Here is a 25,127-nt window from a genome sequence, read left to right as displayed (position 1 = left end):
AAAAACAGACTAATTTAATCTAACTGTAATTAAAAGCCTATTAAAGTGTATTTATTAATTATTATTATTAAGCATGGGTATTTCCCTGACAGGTGTATTACATTAACATCAAGATGTAACACAACTTCCAGTAGCCTATGATAAAAATCAAGGAGAACTATTAAAGTACCCAGAAAACTGGTGAATTTGTACTCTTCTGGCTTGTTCAGCTCAACACTTAAAAAAAATTGTTGAAAAAGCCAAAAAAGTACCAATTACATTTTTTTTAAAAAAACAACAACAACTAAATAACTGATTAATCAAATAAAAGCTTGGATTTACCAGAAACTTCCTTTAGCTACATGAAGAAAAAAAAAATGAAATAATAGTTTTTCCAAGTCAAGGAAGAAAGATTAAGTCATCACTGTATAAAACTGTTAAGTTAAAGACCAACAACTAAGCCAGAAATCTGAGACCTGAACTTGAGCCGTCACTTTTTATCACTTAAAGAACATATTAAAGATTAAAGGACTGACACAGGATTTACAAAAAAAACACTTGTCCGTGCATTTTTCTTCAGACTAGACTACTGTTATACCATCTCCCTAAAATGTCCAGCAGACAGATGCTCTTCGTCCAGAACACTGCTGCTCATTACTAAGGCCAAGAAAAAATAATCATATAATTGCAGTCATATAATTCACAACATTATAACTTTTAATTCTTGTATTTTTATCAGATTCAACATTAGCTTTTTGTGTTCATTAAATTTATTTCATTTATATTTTAAGATATACTTTTAATTGCTTCATTTGCTACTGGACCTTGAATTGCTTCAGGGCCACCTTAGTTATGCAACTAAGCTTGCTTTACCTTGTCCAATAAAACAAAGCTAGGTTAACCAAAGCAACATTCAATTTAATATGTATCACTATTTTTTTATTTACTTATTTATTCAATGATTCGTTCTTTTCTTTTTTTTTTTTTTTTTTACAAAGAGGTTTATGTAAATTGACAATATATGGAAAAATGTTTTAATAGCTTTTTAATTAGCTGTTTTGAGAACGCATACTGCTAAAACCTGAACTCCTCCTCAGCTAATGATTAGGGGTTTAATTTGAGTTTGCGTTTTGTTTCGTGTGGTTTGTCCCTCCTCTCCTTCCTTACAGACTGAAGCCTAATCACATGACCGGGTAGGGCCACTGCTGCTGCTGCAGCTGCTGTTGTCGAGCTGTCTAGGAAAATACCAAACTGTCAGCAGCACAGTTATCTTCGGTTTCATTTGTGAGTTTAAACGATTCATCGCATTGACTGGTGGGTTGCTGCATGATTATATGAAGACTGACGTTAGTAAATGTCGCTGCTCGAGCTGCGACTCTGGGGATAAAACTGTTGTTGTGCAGCTAATAGCATCTCCAGCTAACGTTGCTTTCTCTATTCGCCAAAACTGGGATTAAATTAGTAAACAGTACCAACTAAAAACAAAAGGGCTTGCTTATAAACTGATGAGTATTTAGATCTGGCATGTTTGAGGACACACCCAGCAACTTCTCCCTTATTGCGCGGGTTGGCTGTAAAAACGAATGGTTTGTTATTAAAAAAAAAAAAAAAACAATTAAGGCATATGTCAACTTGAGCTGGTTAAAAATTAGATGTCTTCAGGTCGAGAGTTGAGCCCTTTCTCTTCAGTAATGGCAGCTGGTTTACAAGTTAGGGTAAAATGCAATAGAAGATATTAAAAAAGTTAACCTTTCTGACTTTCTGTATTAATAAACTATTGCTCAGACTGTTAACTCAGCAACTCCTGCAACCCTTGTTGTGATGACATCGATGCCACTCATTGTCATTAATTCAACACCGGAACTTTTCATGTAAATTAAACTGTTTGTTTCCTCGTGTCAGTCAGGACACATCTTTAATTCTGTATTGGCTTTTAAAACAAATTAAGCTGTTTTAATCCTAAATGTTAATATCAGTGATTTAATGTTTGTTTTTTGTTTTTTACTCTCACCCTGCTTCATACTGTCTTACAGTACACCAAGATTTCCCTCAGATGTTAGGGAACTAACTGGGGTATGTTGCATACCCCATGACATGTGGGTCCAAGTAGGATCATGCCACCTTGCACCCCCTCATAAAGAACACACCCTCCTGCGCTTATCATGGCTTCCAGCTACCCACCCCCTTTTGAGGGCACAGGTGAAGTGAAGGAGGGCTTTCTTTGCCCACTGTGCCTAAAGGACCTTCAGTCATTCTATCAACTCCAGGGCCATTACGAAGAGGAGCACTCGGGGGATGAGCGACATGTTCGAGGCCAGCTTAAAAGTAGGTACAACGCTGGTACATTGTTGAATCGAATCAGTGTAGATGGAGGTTGTGCAGCATTCCTAATAATTATTATGTATTCTTGTGAAAAGTGCACATCTAACAGGATACAGCAAGTTCTTTGTGTTCATGAGATTGTTTTAAGATTTTTTTCACATTCGTTCTTTTTCCTTGCATTGTTTTGTGTTCAGGTTTGGTTCAGAAGGCAAAGAAAGCCAAAGATAAGCTCCTGAAGAGGGATGGGGACGACAGGCCTGAAACTGGCAGTTATGAGTCCTTTTACTATGGAGGAGTGGACCCTTACATGTGGGAGCCCCAGGAACTTGGTAAGATGGGACTAAAAATGTTTTTCATATGAGAAGGACCAAGTCGCTGAATATATCTAATGAGTCTTGGTCATTTCTTTGATAGGAGCAACTAGAAGTCACCTGGATGTCTTTAAGAAACACCGAGCAGCCCGGATAGATCATTATGTCATTGAAGTGAACAAGCTCATCATCAGACTTGAAAAGGTGTAATTACAATAGTAATTCATCCAAATTGAAGTTTTTTTTCTCCTGCTGCTTCTGAGATTAAGATTAAAACAGGTTTAAGAATGAAACTATTAACCATTTACAAATTGATATTTCAGCTGACGGCGTTTGACAGAATCAGCTCAGATTCAGCTAAAATCAGAGGTTTGTTTTGTGTTGTTTTTTTTTTTCTTTTTTTTGTCATTATTATGCTGACCACTCTTCAGGTAATGTAAATATAATTAATACAATGCAGCACATAATAAGTTTTCACCTGCTTTTCAGCCATTGAGAAATCTGTCGTGTCGTGGGTTAACGACTCAGACGTCCCCTTCTGTCCTGATTGTGGAAACAAGTTCAACATTCGTAACAGGCGGCACCACTGTCGCCTCTGCGGGTCCATCATGTGCAGGAGGTGCATGGAGTTTGTCCCGCTACCTCTGGCCCGTAAGCATGAAAAAACACATTGGAACTATAAGAAGAAAAAGTTTTATTGTTCGGGTGTCGGTGCTGTGAGCCCTTTTCCTTCCCTTTTAAACAGAAAAACTCATTAATGGGACTCGTGAGGCTTTGTGTGTGCCGGGAAGTCCTGGTCAGACGCAGTCTCCCCCGGCAGGAGGCGGTGGGGGTGGCGGGATGGGCTCGAGGAGAGGCAGCATCAGCAGTTTGAGCAGTGTGACCTCCATGTTGGAGGAAAAGGATGACGAGAAGATTCGCTGCTGTCACCACTGTATGGACACGCTGCTGAAGAGACAGCAGAAGTTAGAGGAGAAGGACCGTGTGCCAGACGTAGTGAAGCTTTACGAGGTTGGTGTCACAGCGTCGCAGTGGAAGTTCTGGTTGCACAAGTGCTGCAGCTGATTCTGTAAAACTTTAATGCTATGACGTCTGCACTCATGTATCTGTCTCATATTTCACTGCTTTTTTTGTTGCTGTTGTCAGAGGCTAAGGATGTGCATGGAGAAGGTGGATGAAAAGGCTCCGGAGTATATACGAATGGCCGAGTCTCTCAAGTAAGCTGTATTTAAAGTAAAGTTATTTACAATTTAACAAATGTCTTCGTTTTAACCCGAGACATGAACATTTTTCTTACTTCCACAGCGCTGGAGAAACCACTTATAACCTTGACACTGCTGGAGGGCTGAGACTGGAGGTTCAGAAATACTACGAGCTAATCGATGCTCTAAGGTACTTATCAGTCAAACCTGAGCACTGTTCTTACAACTAAACATGACGGTTTATATTTAAGGACTGAAATGACAGATGTGTTTTCCTCTTTTAGTAAGAGGATTTTAACACTGGGACTAAAAGACGAGCCCCCACCACATCCAAAGACACTCCAACTACAGAGGATGATCCGCTACACAGCTACGCTATTTGTCCAGGTGAGACAGCACATAAAAAGATAAAAACAAAAGAGGGTAAAGCTAATTATGACAAGCGAAGTTTATAATATCCCAAAGAACATGATAAAGCTGTTTAACCACAGAGAAGGACTGCATGAAATTCTGCATAAAATGATGGATAGAGCAACTTGTGCAATCTACACCAGAAGGTACTTTGATACTGTGATTTATAAAGACATGGGAGGTTAAAAAGAAGAAAATGAATGAATTTTGTAGCCAATCGGACTGAACTGAGAGGTGTGTATGAAAAAACCATGTGTTCCTTATGAACTTTGAAAATGAAGATAGGATGATAATTGACTCAGAAAGTCAGGTGACCCTAACAGTCCTTGCTGCATTTTGCATTAAACTTAGCAATAGTTCAGGGGTGTCAAACTCCAGTCCTCAGCAGGTTTTTGTTATTTCCCTCCTCAAACACACCTGATTCAAATCAAATGGATCCAGCAGCTTCCTTTCAACCTGATCGTTCGTTTCATTCAGTTCGGGTGTTTTGGACCACGGAGACAACAAAAACATGCAGGATGCTGGCCCTCGAGGACTGATGTTTGACACCTGTGCAGTTGCTTCAGTAAACACATCTATAACTTTGTGTATCAGGAATCTGGTGTACATAATAATGTCCAGCCTGGATCACTGCAGGCTGTGCTGTGATGCGTAGATATACAAAATACATATAAACTAGTTTTAGTAATGGTGAATCTGAGCCTGAACAGTGTGCAGGCAGATTCCACTACTTTATAGAGCTAAATCTTCTGTTTTTGGCTGCTGCTTGTTTCAGGAGAAGCTGCTGGGGCTTATGTCTTTACCCACTAGGGAGAAATATGAAGAGCTAAAAGAAAAGAGGAAACTGGAACAAGAGAAGAGACTCCAGCAAGAGAGAGTGAGTTTCTTCAACTACATGTTTTATTCGTAACTGGACAAACAAACGGCTTATTGTCGATTCTTCATATTTTCCTGCTCAACAGGCAGCCCAGGAGTCTCTGAGGAGGAGACAGGAGTCTGAGAAAAACCGTCCACCTGCCAATGGAGAGCTGCTGCAGGCCCCTAGAGCGCCACGAATGACCAAAGCCGGCGGTTGGTTGCCCTCGGCAGACTCCGTCCATGCACGCAGCGAGCTTGAAGACCCCCTCCTGCAGCAGATTGAAAACATTCAGTCATTCCTTCGCCAGGCACGAGAAGCCCAAAGAACAGATGAAGTGGCTATGTTGGAGGAGAACCTGCGCCAGCTGCAGGACGAATACGACCAGCAGCAAACCAGTCTAGCCATTGCACTCTCTCAAAAGCTGGCTCAGGAAGAAAGCCTGCAGCAGGGGGAGCTTCAGCGCCTGGAGGCCCGGGAACGGGAAGAGAGAGAGCAATGGGCCGCTGGTGTCTGCTCCATTCAGCCTTCCTTCACCTGGAAGCCATCTCTGGATATCAGTCCAACAGGAGGCTTTCAGGGAGAAGAGGACACAGAAACAGAAGTGCTGACTCCCAAGGCGGAGAGGAGTCCATCAGCTGGAAGAGCATTTCCTACTCTCGCATCTCAAGAAGAGTCTCCTCCGAGGTTGAGGAGCTTAGGAGGGCATGTAACCCCCCCTGGTGGTGAAAGTGAAGACCAGAGTAGTACCTCCTTCAACCCTTTTGAAGAGGAGGACTCAACCCCCATTGAGGATGATCCATCCAATCCATTCCTTGAAGACATCAAGAGGGAGCACAAAGGAGTAACCAATGGGAAGAAAGAATACAACCCCTTTGATGAAGATGCAGAGGAGGAAAAACCGGCTGAGACCGCACCTGGCAACCCTTTTGAAGAAGATGACACTGATGCAAGCAATCCTTTCCTGGAGGACTCTGGAAACTCACCAGAGGTCTCAACCAACCCGTTTGATGGGGACGATGACGAATTTTTGCCTGACGTGGACATGATAGAGGAGGAACTGCTGCTGCAGCAGATCGATAACATTAGGGCCTACATTTTTGACGCAAAGCTCAGCGGGCGTCTCGACGAGGTTGAGCTGCTGTCAGAGAATCTAAGAGAGCTACAGCACACTCTGCAGGAACAGAAAAAGAAGAAGCACTGACTCGTTCTGCCCCCTAAGTCTCCTGCTACACAAGTCTTGAAAGGCCAGTTCGCTTGACTAATGATCCCATTAAGGTTAGCTCGGGTGAGGTCTGCTGAACCACGACCTAATCCTTCAGTTAAATATGTATTAAAGCTCGGTAGTCTGGATTCAGTTTCCTTCACATGCAAACCCTGTTCTTAACCACTGATCCTGCATCAGCTTGCATAAGTCTGGAGTCCATCCCAGCTTGCACAATTTATAAGCACTGATAGCAAAAAGCAAAAAGTGATTCGTACAAGCATGTTGAATAACACGGGCATAATGTGATAGAGCAGACATAAACGAGATGGTCGAATGTTGCTATAATGAGGGCTAAATGAGATGGTTGTGGTTGAAACATGGCTTGAGGATTTTGCTGTCCAGCAGAATCTGCAAGTAAAAAAAAAACAAAAAAAAACCCAAGAGCTCTTATCAAAGGAAGACTCGTTGCTTCTAGAACAATGTTCTACGTTTAGAAAATTAATCTGAATTAGTTAAACTAAATTACCATCAGTACAACTTGACTCCTCTTTGTACCATTGATAGACAGCGTTTAAAATCTGTCTCATGGTTTGTGTCACTTTGTGAGCACTTTTAATAACTTGGTATTTGCAGACAACTGAAGCATGCCTCACTGTTCAAACAGGGCCATGAACAAAATGCAAGTTAACTGTCCCGTTCATCTAAGAGTTACAAGTCACTAAATGCTGTTGCAGAACTCACAAGCCAGTAGATTTTAGGTTTTACCAGACAAACCTTGAGTCATTTTATATTTCGCGTCGCTTTTGTGCCAATGCTTGCAAGCTTTTGATCATCGATCACACAGCTAATTACCACACTTTTGGTACAATAGCTACAACAGAAATATTTGCTCTTACTTTTTAAATCTGCTGCCACTTTTTTTTTTCTGTAAAATCTCATTTAAATGTCAGATGTCTCGCTGATGAGGGACATTTTTTTAATCTGAAGATCTGAGTTTGATCCCACAGAAGTCCAAGTAAACAAATGTTTTCCACGTCCTGCAGTCGACTAGAGCTCTTATGTTTACAGTGGCACTTGTACTGCATGTGTCTGTGTGAAGTGGCTGGACTTGTCTTCCTTCTCTTCTTTTTACTTAAGATGTTTGGACACAGTTGTTTAGTAAAGTCACTGGTTTTATGCCATCAGCCGAGATCTGTATGTGATGCATGTTGAATTAATAGTTTAGGTTGCCCTCAAACTGCACTGTGTGTAGTTACTCAACCCTATTTAACACTATTGACAACTGAGTTGGACATGGAAAGTTGTTGAAAAGCTGGTGTGGACAGAAACTCGCTCATATTTGAGATGGTTAAGTAGCCCTTCAGATCAAAGCAACATTGTAGACCCGTTTTGTCCCACATACCATGTACTAACACTAAATGAGTGCCAGCGAGTATTATTCTTAGTGCTGCTAAGTCAGAACTAACCTGATTTGTTATTGTGCTTTTTGTCTTGATTGTCCATATTTGTGTTCAAAGCAGAGACCATGAGTTGTGTATCAGTGACATCTGCAGATTTTAAGCAAAAAAAAAAAAAAAGGCACTACATGTTCTGTCACATGGATTGTCTTAAATGTATTAGCAGTTGATTTTTGCTTAAGAGGTGACACGAGTGACATTTGTGACATCTATGGAACTTTAAAATAACATTTGACTTACAGAAAATTAGTTTATTAACTTGAGATAATTCAGTTTCAGCACCAAATAAATGAATCTCAGATGATTAAAAGTGTTGACATCTGTTGTTTTTGTGATTTCTGTCACCCCAAGGCTGTTCTACACTTGCACGTTTTTTCTCTAACATCGTCTGGACAGGAAAAAATAAAAGCCAGACATACAACAATACAACAACAATTATCCACAAAAGCTGAAACCACTTACGTTTCCAAAATACCACTGAACTAAGGATCAGTTGGGTTGTCTTGTTCAGCCTTAAGATGGTTTCCTGCAGATCCTTTAAGTTGCAGTTGGAGCTTGTGTGCACCAGGAGGAACCCAGGTTTCATTGCCGCAGCATACAGTCTAACAATGGGGTCTGTGGATCTCATTTAGGTACCCAATGACAGTCAGGGTACCTCTGGCAAGCACATGAAGGTCTGTGTGGCTCTCAAGCCTCCCCAGACCATCACTGAACAGTCATGCTGGAGGATGTTGCAGGCAGCACAATGTTCTCCACCGTGTCTCTAGACTCTTACATCTGTCACGTGTTCAATGTGAATCTGCTCTCATCCATAAAGAGCACAAGACACCAACGTTGGGCTGTGAGCGCAGGGTTTTTATCAGACCCTAGCAGTGCTAATCTTCCTCCTGGTATTTCCTCCATACTCTTAAACCCATGCTGGTAGACACAGCATGCATTGATGTGCCATCCTGGATGAGCTGTGCTAAATGAACAACTTCAGTGGGTTGCAGACATCACCTCATGTTACCTCTACCAGTGAGGGCTGGCAAAATGCAAACACGATCAAAAATAAAGTTTAGTTGGCAGGTACAGTAATTATCAAAGTAAGATCCACATAAATGTTTTCTCAACAAAACATTGTATAGCAATATTTTTTTAAAGCCACCTTTAGTGGTTTTGAGTGTTGTAGCTGACTACCTAAGATGAACTTCTTTTTTTAAAGGAAAGAGAACAGAGGTTATCAGAGTCGCATGGGCAAATATAAGTTTTATTTTTATGTTAATGTTACAGTGTCCAGCTTTAGGTCAATACTAACTGATGTAAAACTGATGCAATAAGTGTCGATTTGAAAACTGTCAGGTCATGTGCCAGTGGATTGTTGCTGCTGTCGGGAGCAGTATCAGCCCTGCAGTAATTTATTCATAACAAAAAAAGAGAATACCAGAATATTGTCCTGTGAGGCATAAAAAAATAAGTTTGTTGTCCTTCACAGCCTCTCACTCTTGTGCTTGCGCCATCCGTGTACGATATTTGCCCGTCATCTCTTTCGGTAGTGGCGTGGTGCCCGGGCATGGCACCTGGCCTTCCACCTCACAGATACACTCCCTCAGACAGTACTTCTTCGGCCCAAAGTTTGCAGGGTTAGAAGCCTGCATCTTGGCTTGAGCTTCAGCTTTTAAAACTTCTCTGGTGAGAGAAATAAAACCAAATCAATATATGAACAAACAATCTTGTTGTGCTTTTCACAGTGTGATAATGACAGTTCTGTTGAATACGTTTTAAGATTTCATGTTGCAAAAGGTTTCATTGTAAAAACTGAATTTTATTTAGCACCTTGCAGGACTCAGACACCTGCTGCTGTGCCTCATACCTTAATGTCATGATTAATTTGACATTTAAACAGAATTGTGCCATTTTCTGATGTTAGCGGTGACACATTTTCATCCCAATTCACTTTTACTTTTTCACCTTTGCCTAATTTTTCTTTACCTTTAAATTTAATTAAAGTATGTACTGCTGTTGATAAATTTATATTTATTGAATCTGAATAATCATGTTTAACATGGCTCTAAACATGCATTTGCTTTCATGTATCCATTCCAAATTAAATCTGCAGAATAGAAGCAAAAAAGGAATTTTAAAAAAAAATTTTAAAAAAACACTAAAAGCAAAGAGCTGCAAATTTCCTGAAACTACTGAATGTAGATATTATTGCATCTGTTTACTTACTCTGATTTGCCCAAAATCTTCTTAACATGTTGTGAAATTTGTTGGTGGTCCTTCCCCTCAACATCTACTAGTACTTGCTCTCCATCATCTGGACAGGGGATATAAAATCAGATGCAATAAGCACAAAGCTGATAAAAGTTTGCAGGCAGGTCTCATGATCACTTTATAAACATGTGAGACAACTCACCCAGATAAAACTTCAGGAACGGCGACGGTGTCATGTTTTTGAACATCATTACTTGGACCCATGGATTTTTGTACTGAATCTGAGGAATATTGAAGAACACAAACTTTCTGCAAAACACAGAAAGGCGGAATATCTTAAGAGCAGTCTCAAACTCAAAATATTCAGATATGAATACTGTAAATATGTGAAAAATAAATGACATCTCAGTGAAAGTGTGTAATGATGGAAATACTTCCTTGAGACTGAACAGCAAAAATGGCACATTAATAATGGCAAACACTGTATGCAAGTTTAGTTGTACAGATTTAAATATTTCACATTTTTCATAATAATAAATTGAACTGTAACATGCGAGTAAGTTAGATATTTATTTATCTACATACTCTGCTTGCTGCTACGTTGCTAAATGTTAGCTCTGACCTTGCTCCATCGCTGAGCTGTCCGTGTGTGTTGTAATTCACCGTCATGATCTTCACTTTGTTTTTGAAAATGATGTCACCCTTTTGGAGATACTCCATGGTTCTCCTGATTGGAAATCTTCCTTTCATAGGCATTTTTTTATTTACTTATTTAACCATATGTAGCATCTGATAACTGTTCGTGTGCCTGAAGTCGCACAAGCACACTGGCGAACGCGTGTTGATGACGTTTAACTCAACGCTGTTGCCGAGGCTACCGACGGTACTTGTAGTTTTTACCTGGATACAACTTTCAGTCGTTGAAAAATAATTATGCACGCTTAAAAATTTGTTTTTTATATACATTCACACCAGCATACTTTAAATTATTGTTTCAAATAATTTAACTACAGAATTCCCATATATCACTATTTGTTCATCCAGCATAGAAGTAAATGATACAATCAGTAATACATACAGAATTATTTTCTGTCAAATTAGGATGTGCTTTTTATGATAACTGCCTATTTTAACATAATTTCAAAGCTTAATACTATTGTAACTAAAGATGAAATGCAGTTACTCCTCTTAGGGAGAAAAATTAGTGGATTTTCCCACATATAGTCACTAAAGTTTTAGCACTATCAGTTCATTGAATGAATTCTGTAAATAAATATTAAATCCTATTCTTTTTTTTTTAACAAACATAAAACACTCTCATAATCAGTTTCAGCGATTAACAACTTCAGCCATGTCATATTGAATGAATATTTGTTTATTTTGTTTAAAATGCATGACTTCAGAGAAGTCGGCCTCAGAGACTGGAACGCTGATACAAGAGCTCAGGCAATTAATACATCTGATTTATATCTGTGAGGTAGAAATGTAGGTTTGTGACCGACTTGAGCAACACATGAATGTTGATTGAATTTTCATTCTAAAATGTTAAAAGACAAACATCTCAGAAAAACAGAGTACATTTACACAGTATAAATTGTTAACCATAGGATACTCAGTTCACAGAAGAAAAAGATAAAGAGCTCCAATGACCTCTAAAGTGGCAGCTGCTTGCGGTAAATATTTAAAGCCACATTTAAATCAACACTTTTCATACTGCATCTATTAAAATGTGCCTAAGCAACTTCATCATGCATAGCATTGCACTATAAAATAAAAACAATGCTCCTCACCAGGGCAGACGACAACAAGATTATAAAACCCTGCTTAAAAATTACATGCACTCATTTTAATGAAATTACATGTACAAATATCATTTCACATAAGTGCCTTTACAAACAGTCTGTTCAGGTCTTAAACTCGTAATTGTTTCACAAGACATCTTCCTTGTTGACTTATTTACATCCCTACTGTCATTCATGTTGCTGTGGATATTTGTGAACTACACAAGATGGTAAGCCAATGCATATCTTCATACTGTCTTCAAGACATCAATGCACTCAAGGCTGACTTACCACAAAATTCTTTTTCTTTTTTTTTTCTTTTCTTTTTTTTTTAAACCAGGGAAACCTGCCCACACAAACTTTAAGTACACTTAGTATGCAACAAGCAAATTTATGCACAATGGAAGAGTTTATAAAATAAAACAAACATTAAAAAAGTTTTTAGTCAGCCTGAATGCAGTGGAAAACCACAGAAGCTGAATTATGTGCACCCGAATGCAAATGCAAAAAAAAAAAAAAAAAAAAGACCAGTAGCATAGCTACATTTAAGCCCAAATATTTCAAACAATCCTCCTCTTTACAACAAATAATTGTTGTGGATGAAATTTGCACTGATAATCTAGGCGGACAAACATAATCATGACACTGATGGAGAAGGAAACATAAATCTGATTGTCATTGGGGGGAAAAGTGATGAGGTGATTGCACAGATTTTCCAACATAATCATGATAGCCTAAAGACATTTATGTACCATGTTAAAACACATGCACATTTATGCATGAGATTGAGTGGGGAAAAAAATGGGAATGTTTTGTATAAGAAAAGACTTCTGGTCATTTTAACTGGCTGATTTCACTTTTGCAATTTTGTTGCTTTTCAAGTTCTCTGAACAGCAGGATGGAATAATGTGTTAAAATTGGAAAGCACAGCATTAAGAGCTATCTCAGCACTGTGATAGCCAGGCCATTTACATAAATATTAACCCATTATTGGGCAAATTACCATATTTGATCACTTTATTGGACATCCAAAATGCCTCTGTATGTTAGTCCATGAAATCATAGAACCACACCAATCATAAAAGATCGGGCTACATCCCAGCTACTTCACCATAACATATGATAAAAATACTACTACAAACTACTACAAAGTACTATAAAACTTCTGTTATTTAAGGAAAAAGTATCAAAGTTTTAAAGTCTTGTAATATTCTTCAATATTATCGTAAGACTCTTTTCTATTATTGCAAATTTAATTTCCAGGTATGAGTGCCCAATAAAGGGTTAAGGATGGCAAACATAATTCAGATTTGTCACCCTAGCTGTCCAAAGTGTTTTAGCTATTATTCAAAATGTAATTAAATAATTGTACTTTATTTCTAGATGAAAAACAGAAAACATAGAAAGCATGTTCATGTTTTACCCTGAAAGATCTTACAGATCTTCAGATTGGGAAAACTCTGTCTTTGTTGCAGTCAAAATTTTTAGCACAGTCATTTAAAACAGTGGTTCTTAAACTTGTTGCCAGGACCCAGACAATTGTAAAAGATACAGAGATATATAGAATCAAGATAAATAGAATCAATCTGGGATTTTTACCAGGAATATTAAAATAAAACCATTAATTCAGAGATAAATCTGTGAAATTAGCACCTTCATTTTAAAACACATTACTGCAGAAACAGCAAAGTTGCTACAGATGCCATATTAAAAATCTGAATTTGGCATTGTCTTGGTGAGAGAAGTTGATTTTGGGCATGTGGGTGATTTGTCACAGCGGTGAACCGAATCCATCAAAAAACACTTTTTCCTCCTTATTTATGAAGATTCTGAGTTTTCCAGAGGATGGTTGCAAGATTTCCTATTTGATATATATATATCACACAATTAATCACTTAGTTGTCATATGGGGGCTTGGAAGGAGAACACCTACATATGCTGTCCTGGGGATTGTGACACAAAAAGTTAGAGAACCACTGATTTAATAGACCAGTTTTATACTGTGCTGGTGTTAGCAAAAGCAAACATAAACAAACACTTCAAGCTGCAAAAGTAAATCAAATTTACTTTGGCTTAAAGATCTTTGTGAACAGGAAAATGACCTCTTCCACTTGAAAGATTTCTCCTTTTATATATTTTTTAGTCTGGAATACGTTAATGTCTTATCTGATATATTATAATTAAAAGCTAGCATTTAAATACATAAATGGTTATGTAAGAGCATAATAAGGCTTCAGCAAACATAAGACAATTTAAAAGGCTTGAATGAAAGGATAATGTACACTGACTGAAGTGCTATGAAGAAATTAAGGGAGATGATAGCCGAGGCAGCAGCAAATTTTTTTTTCTTCATGTGATTCAGAGCCACTGACTGGATCAACTGCAGAAAACATTCCCATTGATCTTAGCTTTCCAAAGCCATGTTCCCCTAATCTACCAAGCATTCCCCCATTGACTTTGAACCATGCATTGTTAGAAAACAAGAGGCTACTGCAGCATTTTAGGTTGCAGTTCAACGCTTTCGCTCTCCCTAAAGAAAAGAGTAAACCTGAATAGGAGACTCTTTAACGTTTAAAAAGACAGTTCAGGCGCTGGGTGTGATGTCATTCGACAGAGTCAGAGTTCTGGCTGTTGTATTCAGCTGTCTCCATCTTAAGGATATAAGGAATGATGCTGTCGATAGAGACATTGCCTATTAGGCCGGTGAAGAAAAGTTCCTCTGTGATGCTTGGGTTCATTAGGCGCAGCGCAGGAAGACGAGTCAGGATACGGGTTAGCCTGAGGAAACAAAAAAACATTTCAAGCTAAATCATCTTAAATTCTTGTCATATTTTGTTGTGCTTTCTCAATTTGCAAAAACAACTTATTTGAATTATTTCTTTCTACACCTGAGTGTATTTTGTTCATTTTAATGCCCCACTGTAAGCTGATCGTACAAAACCATTTAGAGTATTTAACTGGACATTTTCCCTTTAGACTGGATTTATACTAATGTGATTACTTAAAATGAGTTAAACTGTTGTATAATAAAATACCTTAGCAACCAACACAAGGATATAAGACATGGAGAATCTCAAACTGTATTTTGCATGAGAACATTTATCAATAGATGAAAGATATAGACATAGCGAGGCATGTCTTCTCACTAGAAGAACTTATTGGATACTTTTCACCATGTAGGACTGATTACTGATTTATTTCTAAATGTGTCTTAAAAGTAGAATTGGCTATAATTACACATGAAGCCTCGTTTTATTTTTGTGGCTGTTGTAAATAAACCCAACACACTATCTAAACCATCCTGGGGTCATAAAACCTTTGTAATTGTGTGCAGTCATGTGATACCTTTCTCTTTCACGCTTATTTAAAGCAATATCTGCAACATTAAATTAACTTTAAACAACCCCGCCTTACAGTCGAAATCATTGTGAAGCACAGCGATATGCTCATGTCAACACAAAGTGAGTTTGTTCCCCAGTTTAACCAAAACTGATCTTTTTTGTAGAAGTAGTTGGTATCACTGGTAAGAAAGGAATTCTATTAAGGTAAAACTTTCTCACACTCATCTATTTATTCATCACCTATTTACATTCTTTATAAATATCCAAGGTGTACCCCGCCTCTCCAGCTTCACATAGGCTTCAGGTTCCCACAACCCTGCTTTAGACTAAGTGGTTAAGAAAATGAATGGATGGATGTGGCAACAGTATGTATCATGCCAATGCAAAACTGAAGTCGTTTGTTGTCAAACTGAAGAAAAGCAAACTTACAGAGATTTCTTGGTCCCTGGAATTTATTTGTTTTTAGATAACAAATTAAGTTTTGTACCTGCACTTCCTGTTTTCCAATTCAATTCAACTTCAATTCAACTTTATTTATATAGCGTCAAATCACAGCAATGCCATCTCAAGACGCTTTACAGACAGAGGGGAAAACATAATGAAGGCCAATTCATAATAACCTATATAAGGAAACCAACAGACTGAGTTGAGTCCAACTCAATCTCCCATCCTGAGCAAGCACACTGGCAACAGTGGGAAGGAAAAAACTCCCTTCCCACTGTTGCCAGTGTGGTCCAAATAACAATGGAGTTTATTTTAGTTTATTTCAACAAGCTCAATAAATCTTTATCTGTTCATGCCACAGAAATCTGTTACTACAATACCTGTATGTGTCATCAGGGTATGTTTTCTGCACATAGTCCTGCAGTTCCATCAGTGCTTTCTCCTGGAATTTCTCAATCTGACCGTTGCTGTCCACACTGGGATGATCTGACAAGTCAAAGACAGAAATGTTGGACTCCAAATCCAATAATGTTTCATCTACACTTTTTCTTTGACACCCAGCAGTTTGAATGTCCATCATTGGTTAATAGCATCAGGTTCTCACCCGGGCTGAACAACACAATAGCCTTCAGGTAAGCATACTCGTAGCTGTCAGTCTCCAGCCGGGTCATGCTGTTACAGAATTCCTGGAACTTCCAGATGTGCTCCATCACCTGCTTCACCCTCTCTCCCGACAACTTGTCTGAGAAGAAAGAATATGTCAAAAATCTGAGAATCAATATTGATTGATTTAGTTTATTTTGTAGCCGTCTGAGCTTTAATTAATAAAGAAAGACTGTTATGTACACAACAACAAAAATGCCATTGCATTGAGAAGACGCAGCTACCAGTCAGTGTTAGGCCGTTGTCAAATAATCTGATGATTTAATAATCTGTATCAGCAATCAATAACTATATCGAGTTTTAAACTACTGTAATGACCAAAGTCTACTATTGATTGGCTTAAAAAACAAAAAACAAAAAAAAAAAAAACACTTCTTCACTCCTATTTATATGTGTGTGTGCCCTACTGTGAACTGATGGCGAGGTCTTTGGTCCATACCATCCTGGATGCTGCTTTGCAGATGGTTAATGATGGCAGCGAGGATGGTTGATAGGTTCATCACATGAGCACACTGTGCCAGACCCAGAGTGAACAGCTCATTCCAGCAGGCTCGCACCAAGCTAGTGTTTGCTTCCTGACTGAAGTAAACAGAGACACATTAAATGAATAATGCAAACTGCCAGGATGTCATGGAGGCTGTTGTCTCAGAGCAGAATATTATTCCTGTGTGAAATGCCTTCTCACCCGAGAGCTGAGAAGGCGGGGATGGATCGTGCCCAATGCATAGAGAGGAACAGAAGTCTGGATGCCGACTCGCATATGTAGTGCACATTCAGATACTCGGGCATTGGGCTGGGCATGGTCAGCTAAAGCCAAGAAGCAGACACAGAGGGTGGAAGAAGAAAGAGGGACCCCCATGCTTTCTGATAAGTATGTTCCACAGTTTATTGTCACAGCTGAAAGGATGTATAGTTCCATTTCACTTTTCCACCAGGCCAGCTGATAGGACTGTTAGCTTAAAGTGTGTTGGGCAATAAACACTCTCCTCCATTTTATATCCCACTGTTAGCACTAGTGTTAGCATTGAAACTAAAGTTAGCATCTAGCTAGGCCTCTCAACTGGCTGCAGTGGTTAGCACTGTGGCCTCACAGCAAGAAGGTCGCTGGTTCGATCCTCGGCTGGGGGAGAGGTTCAAACAGAAGTGTGGAGTTTCCTTGTGTATGTGTGGGTTTACTTCTACCACACAAAGACATGCATTTTAGGTTAAATTGGCTAAAGTGTCCCTGGGAGTGAGTGTGAGTGTGTATCCTTCCTCTCGCCCAAAGGCTGCTAGGGTGGGCTCCAGCTCCCCCGCGACCCTTAACTGGACTAAGCGGTATGGATAATGAATAAATGAATAGTCCTCTCAACTTGCTATTTGCTGTATACTAACAAGTGATCCTATTATACTTTATAAAGAAATTAATTTAATATAAAAGTATTTTCTTTTATTTCCATGCAGTTTTCTGGTCACTTTTTTCAACCAGATTGGTTGGAGTGTCCAATCTTTAAGTGCCGGCGGCATGATAGAACATGTGGAAGGCCTACATAGGGATGACCTTACTGATGGAGCAGAAATTCCCTTTTAAAAGACCTATTTATACATATAATTTTAATATTTTAGTGTTTTGATAATTTAAATTGGTGATGTAGTGTGCACATATTTGTTTTGTATAATAAACAGATATTAATATAAAATAATTTTATGTACTAGTAAAATGAATGTCAATTTATTGACATCATCTTGTTGGAGGCGCTGCCTGTATAAAACCTAGAGAAAGTGCCACACGTGTGTGTGCAGCTTCAGACAGTAACAGCAGAAAACCTCCAGTAGCCTCATAGTTAAGAGTCTAATGTTGGTCATGTTATTCTTCTAGTTCTTTTTTAGATATTTTGTAGATTTTGATGTTTAGCTTGTAGTTATTTGGTTTTCTGTTCAATTATGCACTTTTGTACAACTAAATATAAAAACAAAATCAAGCATCTAGTGAGGATCTAAGCATACATCTCTTTCTGCACAGAAACCAAGTCATGTCTTACAGAGTTCTTTGACCGATACCTCTTTCATTCTCTACAATTTCATCTTTATCTCTTACAGGACTATTATTCGGAACTGTGCATATGCATTAATACATTCTGGTGTTACATATACACCTTATATAGTGACGTGATGTTAACAAAACTTTTTTCTTCTCTTTAAATTCTCCTGTGATTCTTTTTTCATCTCAGTAACTTTAGATGCTAACTCAACCTACCTTAAAGCCAACATGGCTGTCTGTGAGCAGTGGTCCCTCCACCTCAATGATGGGTGTCTCCTGATCTCGGCCAATGAGCTGGATAGTGGTCCCACCGACACACCTCTCAGCCTGATTTTGTTCAACCACTGCTTCAGGTGGGTTGAAGACTTTGGCCAGAGTGTCAAAGGCACTAAAGGAAATACACAAACACTGACCTTTGACTCTTAACCCTTAACTTAAAATATGAATGTTTTCTTTTTTCTACAGAGAATTGTACACTTTAGTTACAAGTACATATTTAAATAATCTTGGCTTGATCTTTATCATCTACGTTTTCATTCTCTCGTCGTCTGAATCAAACACCTGTTTTTCGTAGAAGTGTCACAAAATGACAGATTAAAACTGCACAATAATTAATGTAAGATATTTAAAACTCTTAAAATAGGTCCCTTAGTTTAAATATGTAAAACTATAAAGTAATTCAACAACATATAACACTACACTTGTGATGTTTTTGCCACACACATTGTCCCTGTAGAAAGGCTTCTAAGTCAAATCAGACCAAACAAAGAATATTTCCAGGATGACCTGAGATGAAATCCTTGTTTCCAGTTTGAAGGGTGTTGACTGACCGTGTTATCTCGCTTGCGGACTGTTCCTCGTGTTGACTGCCTGAAGTGTCCCAATTGTTCAGGTTTTCTTTCAGTGAGTCACTCAGGCTGGCCAGTGATGTCACTACATTGGCTAGCGTCCCCAAGTCTCCCTGCCCAGAATCAAGCTGTAGACAAATGATTTAGTGGTGATTTGTCATTTTCCAATAAATAATATCAAAAGAAGAAGAGGGAAATAGAGGGCATCAGCACAACAATGCGTAACATTTATGGTCACAATAACTTTAGGATGATCAGATCTACCTTTGAGTCAGCTGCCAGCAGCAAAGTTCCATCAGTCTGGATGACTGGCTGCTGGATATTAACCAGCATTCCCTGGTCCAGCAAGCTGGATCTGCAAATGACATGAGACATTTTCAAAACAAGCTCACATTGATTACAGCTTCATAATGACTGAGAGATCTTAGGCTTGATGTTTGTCTGTGGGTCTGACCTGGAGCCATCAGTATCTGTATCAGAGATAAAGGTTGGCGTGGCGATAAGTGGGCTGTTAAGGTCCTTGCGTATGTAGATCTTCTGTGTGGAGGCAGCGCAGTTGGCATGCCTCTCTCTGGGCACTATGTCGATGGGCTTCCTCTCACTCTGGACAGCTGAATATGAACCAACAAGCAATAAAAAACATAAAATTAATTTGCATTTTTGCCGTGTTAAAAAACAGGATTGAACAATATTATTAATAATTCTACTAAAATTTGCAACAAAATTGTTGGACAGTTTATTTCTCACATTTCTTGTGCAAAAGCAAAATAACACTGGACAGAAAAAAAACCCACAAAGCACATATTAACACCACCATGCTTGAAAAGGAGCAGGAAGAAGAAAATCTTATAATACCGGTCTCTTTTAATTAATCACCAGGGTAATTTTTTTTCTTCTGTAAGAATATTTACAGATGGATACATTATCCAATTAGTTGTTGTCCTAATTATTATTCATCACAGTAAATGTGTGTGTTACTACATTTCCATATACATAAAAGCTAGAGGTGCATGAAATGGAAATAAAAACAGTGTAAATATAATGACAAAGTATTCTAACGTTAAATTAGTTAAAGTAGTAAAAAAAAATGTTGAAACTGAACATTTATTCATTTAACATGCATTTACTCACAAAATGTAATTAACAATTAATCTCTTCTCTGCAAGTTTTTAGAAGTTGTAGTCTTTATAGTATTTTTCTCATTCTTGTTTTATAGTTTAGCTGCAAAACAGCTCAAGTGCTTTGTTAGTGTTTTGTTTTGCATACTTCATACAAAACCATAGTTTTTTCAGATTAACTAAAACGTTAAGATTGGTAATACCTGATTTATATGTGAGTGGACCTATTCTTGTGTATTCATCCTTAATTTGGATGAAAAACTCACACTCAGTCTTCATCCCCATCTTAAGGCATTTCCTCAACCGGCAGAACTGGCAGCGGTTGCGGTGGTGTTTGTTGATGACGCAGTCTTGTTTACTCCGGCAGCTGTAGGTCAGATTTTTCCTCACACTTCGCTTAAAAAAACCTTTGCATCCTTCACAGCTGACAGCTCCATAATGACGCCCTACACGCAAACAAAACCAGAGTGTGCATGTGTGTGTGAGAGAGAGCTGATGCAGTGAAACTGAAAATATTGTTGAATTGCACATCAGGATGTGTTTTTCAGAGTATATGCAAAATGTCGCATCTGGAGTACCTGACGCTTTGTCTCCACACACCACACAGTACTCCACTGGCTGAGGTCGACTTAAATCCCCTGACTGGCCTAATAACCGCTCCATTGACACTGGGTCGGTGACGATCTGAAAAGCAAAGTCAAACACATCTGAAAAACAGCTCAACTGTCCAAACTAAGACATTAGCAGTAGCAACATCACATTATGCATCATGGATGATGTTATGGGGGAATTGTACCTGTATTCTTCCTGGCATTAGGCTGTCTGCAGCTGTGAAGATGAGCTGCTTTGTGTTGTGACTCTCTGGTGAGGCCAGGATGACCTTGCTTGCCCCTGAGCCATCGGCTGTGGCCAGAATGAACTGCTGCTTGGGAGCACTGGACGGGTTCATTGCTGTCACTATCTGGATCTTTTGACCAGTCTGCTGGTCGGTTACAATCTGAAGATGTGAGACATTAAAAAGATGGCCAGGAAGAGAAATGTGGTCAGAGACATAAAGCAAACTAGTTTAAGTGATTAACATTCCAACAATGAATCTCTTGTGGTAACATCAGCTTAAATTTCTATTGTAACAAAAAAAAAAAAAAAATGACATTGTAAGTTAGTTGCAAAGTCCAGCTTGTTACCTCTATTCGCTGTGGTGTTGTGGCAGGCTCGGTGGAGATGACCTGAAAGCGCTGTGGAGACTCACTCATTGCTGTTTCTGATGGAGAGGAGGTCCCCTAAACCAGAACAAGAAATGTTGTCAATCAATAAATGTGTCAAACAAATTAATTTATGAGGGTATCTTCAAAATACTGAAATGTTATGTAACATTTAATGAACCTTCATGCTAATGCAAATTGCAGCTGTTTGCAAAGGCATTTCTTAAATTTCTTTAATTGACATAAACATTAGAGGTACGAAGTTACTTTGGAGTTACTAAGTCTAAAAGCTAACCGTACACAGTTAATCTCTTCCTCTGCAGACTCACCTCTGGCTCGGGCTCAGAGTCTGCTTTCTGCTGAGAGAACAGATTCAGGTTGGTTGTCATGATGGTTTGAGGTCATTAGTGAGGTCTGTTTGGAAGGATATCAAAGATATTCATCAGCCACAAAGGTTTCGAGTGTCACAGAAAAGCAGACCAATACTTGATCATATTTACTGTACAATCATTACAGTACTGGAGGATCATACAAGATGCATTATAACAATGTATAACACTCAAATTCAGATTTCTTATCCTATTAAGATTATATGTGAGTTGTTTGGATTTCTCTTAGTTTGATTGAATTACCAAAGACTTACAAACATTTCTATTCAAAGCAGCAGAAACACATCATTCTGTATCTAAAGGAAACACGGATTCATGCCACAGAAGACCAAAAGTGATCAAATAATCACAGAGTCTTCAATATATTATCTGATGCATCTGATCTGAATACATTAGTTTGATGCCAACTCCATCATCTAAAACTGTGATTCTGTGATTTTTTTTTTAAGCCACAAGCCCTAAAACAGCATACATTGGTGTTTGTGACCGCTTCCATGACACATCGACTGAATGGTTAATGTGTGATATGTCAAACAGGTCATCTTGCTGTCATACTCTAATTGTAAGCCTGGAGAACTGTCAGAATCTACATTATATAATGAGAACAAAGGGTTTTTGCTGGATTAGGTTAGCCACTGTGAGCACACACATGCCTGAAATCAGCTTTTCTCGCCAAGATAATGCCAAATTCAAAATTTTAATATGTCATCAGTAGTAAATTTGTTGCTTCTGCAATAATGTGCTAAAAATGAAGGTGATAATTTCACAGATTTATCTCTGCATTAATGGTTTCATTTTGACAACCCTGATAAAGATCCTAAATTTATCTTAGAAATGTAAGCTAGATATCTTTCACAATTGTCTGGCGACAACCAGAAAATATCTCATGGCCCCATGGGTGTCCCAACCCCCAGCTAAAGAATCACTGGTCTAACATAAATCCTACTATCCAGTATGACAAAGTTAAAAAATACAATAATAATATGGTAGATAACTTATTTCCCTCTGACTTTTATGTACTGAATATATACATTTTACCATAAAAATTTTTATTAGCATATCAGCCTGGTGTGTACCTTTACATATCAATTTCATACTGACTACAAGCACCAAATCTCAAATTGGCACCACTAAAGAGTTTAGCTCAATAAAACTTTGTGGATGTATTTAAAAAATCTTTAAGCCAACCATTTGTATTTTGAGACGCTTAAATGCATCTGGAGATGTGGATGTTAACGTATGTGTAGGCTGTGTGTTAAAGATATGTGTTGTTATTGCTAGTTGGGCTCATCCCAGGAAAGCACTCGTTTTACTGGCATTTATAGTTGTACATATAGCACCTTGACAATAAAGTTGATTTGAAATTACAGACGTATTGCACCCCCATTTGTTGCTTCTTATTCTTACTGTGAAAAAATTCCAGGCATTTTTCCAGGAAAAAAATTGAGTGAATATTAATTATTAATAGTTTTATTGTTTAAATGAGCATAAACTGTGTGTAAACCATGCTACTAAGTTATGTGTAAAGCCAGCAGTGGAGCTAAATTCAAAGAAAAAGAAACTAAAATGTGCCTTAAGCTTTATTCACTTTCACAGCCATGGTCGTCTTTTCTTGGTAAGAGCAACTTAGTCTCACAAGTAGCAATCAACTTCTGAACTAGTACTAGAACTGGTTTAAACTTACAATACAGCATTGTATACCAACAAGAAATAAATTTTAAAATAAATGAAAGTCTGCCATTTATAGAACTGCAATTAACATTGTGTTTATTCTACAGTTTGAAGTTTACTTCTTCGGTTTATTTTCATATTCTCCCTGCTGACAACCTGAGATGAAACACTTATCATACGATGGTCTAGCTATGTTGTCTTTTGTAAACTGACCAAATCAAAATAACACTTCATGATGAAGATAATGGAAATATCTGTTTATCCATTTTTCTGCTGAATTTTTGATGTTTTGCTAAAAAATAAAAATCTCATCAAATATAGCATTAATCTTTTTTTTTTGTTTGTTTTAGTGACCTATACAATTTTAAACCCAAATGTTTTCATTTGATCCATCAAAATAGTGTGAGCCACAGGTTTGCAGGGTTAAATCAGCAGTTCCCTACATAAGTACCATATTTTTATAATACCTATGCATGTTTTCAAAATGTTAACATGTTGTGTGTTTGTTTGTAACCTGATCACTTAATCTTCACCACTGCCTGACCCTAACCTCACACATTTAGGGAATGTGCATGGGGGGAAATAAAAGCACTGATTAAATAGGTGGATTAAACATTCATACAAATACAATGCAGGCACCTCCACGTCCCATTTACTTTCTATTCAAAACCTTTACACACATACATATGAACACAAAGGCATAGGGTCAAACATTTGACGCAGTGATATGTGTTAGTAGTGTAACTGCTTGTCAATATTGACTAATAAACATGTAATCCTCCAGACTCCCTAAACAAAGGGAGGAGTGTGAGCTTCCTGATATGATTGGACTAACAATATGTCCATCACTGACTAAGCTTTAAACACATCACAACACAGAACAAAATGGAGATTCTGGCTACCGACCAATAACACAGTATAGGTTATGATAAATAGTATAATAAAGTATTATTCCTGATAAAACAGAAAATGTATGAATACTAACATTCTGGCAGTAAACGCAAAAAAAATAAAATAATAATAATAATAATAATCTGTTTGGTGATAAAACACTGGCACAATTATTCACTCCTGTCCCCGAGATGGCAAAGGTAAAAGGGTCGAGTTCATCTGCAGGAGCTTCAGCTGCAAAATGTTAGCTAACTCATGTAAACATGCGCTACACAGAGACACGAGTGCATCCCTTTTCCTCTCTAACAGCCTCTTTAAGATACGGGAATTAGTAAAAATCAAGATGTAAGTGATGTTAAGTATTTAAAAAACATTTATAGTGTCTGTGCAGTTTACAAGTGTACACTACGCTAGCTTTTCACTGTTCACATCCGGATGGCGAGCAGTCGGAGACGGACAGGAAGCTAACAAGCTAGCCGGGAGATTAGCCGCGCTCTTCAGTGAAACACAATCACAGAAATCTTTCATCGTTTTCCACCCAACAACCACACTTACCTCTGGGAAACGGCGGTGGGGGGTTTAGGACGCCCTGCTAATAAATAAAAAAAAAATTACTTGTGGTTTTCTTCTGTTAAAGGTCATAGTTCGTGACCCCGCACCGCCTGCATTCTGATGATGGTTCAAGTTTTTTTTTTTTTTTTTTTTTTTTTTTTCCTTCCTCCCTCTCGCGTCCCCGCGTGCCTCTGACACCCCCTCCCTCCTCCCCCACCCTTGGCGCGAGCCAGACAGGACTGACGTCATTATGTCTGATTGTCTTG

The 25,127-nt window shown here is 38.3% G+C and overlaps 3 protein-coding genes across 3 annotated transcripts; 1 reads left to right on the top strand and 2 right to left on the bottom strand.

The window, feature by feature from the left end:
- The first annotated feature begins 1,167 nt into the window (after positions 1-1,167).
- rbsn (rabenosyn, RAB effector) lies at positions 1,168-8,018 on the top strand. The gene is made up of 12 exons (XM_079238909.1): positions 1,168-1,293; positions 2,013-2,304; positions 2,496-2,630; positions 2,716-2,816; positions 2,936-2,981; positions 3,102-3,263; positions 3,358-3,623; positions 3,759-3,829; positions 3,918-4,004; positions 4,099-4,201; positions 5,001-5,102; positions 5,188-8,018. The coding sequence occupies exons 2-12, from the start codon at positions 2,142-2,144 to the stop codon at positions 6,283-6,285; spliced, it is 2,334 nt and encodes a 777-aa protein (XP_079095035.1). The 5' UTR covers positions 1,168-1,293; positions 2,013-2,141; the 3' UTR covers positions 6,286-8,018.
- A 967-nt stretch (positions 8,019-8,985) lies between these two features.
- Positions 8,986-10,763, bottom strand: mrps25 (mitochondrial ribosomal protein S25). Its single transcript, XM_079238924.1, has 4 exons — positions 10,564-10,763; positions 10,144-10,250; positions 9,957-10,044; positions 8,986-9,413 (listed from the first exon to the last, which is right to left on the bottom strand). Exons 1-4 carry the CDS (start codon positions 10,695-10,697, stop codon positions 9,224-9,226), a joined length of 519 nt encoding a protein of 172 aa, XP_079095050.1. The 5' UTR covers positions 10,698-10,763; the 3' UTR covers positions 8,986-9,223.
- A 3,562-nt stretch (positions 10,764-14,325) lies between these two features.
- On the bottom strand, positions 14,326-24,992 carry nr2c2 (nuclear receptor subfamily 2, group C, member 2; the record flags this gene model as incomplete). Its single annotated transcript, XM_079238915.1, has 15 exons — positions 24,865-24,992; positions 21,688-21,772; positions 21,341-21,436; positions 20,953-21,153; positions 20,735-20,840; positions 20,423-20,602; positions 19,493-19,649; positions 19,303-19,393; positions 19,021-19,166; positions 18,407-18,578; positions 16,856-16,977; positions 16,610-16,749; positions 16,112-16,249; positions 15,888-15,993; positions 14,326-14,500 (listed from the first exon to the last, which is right to left on the bottom strand). Exons 2-15 carry the CDS (start codon positions 21,745-21,747, stop codon positions 14,326-14,328), a joined length of 1,890 nt encoding a protein of 629 aa, XP_079095041.1. The 5' UTR covers positions 21,748-21,772; positions 24,865-24,992.
- Between the last annotated feature and the right edge of the window lie 135 nt (positions 24,993-25,127).

This window comes from Telmatherina bonti (assembly GCF_933228915.1).
Source record: "Telmatherina bonti genome assembly, chromosome: 4".
NCBI lineage: Eukaryota > Metazoa > Chordata > Actinopteri > Atheriniformes > Telmatherinidae > Telmatherina > Telmatherina bonti.
This window is presented reverse-complemented; position numbering and strand designations above follow the sequence as displayed.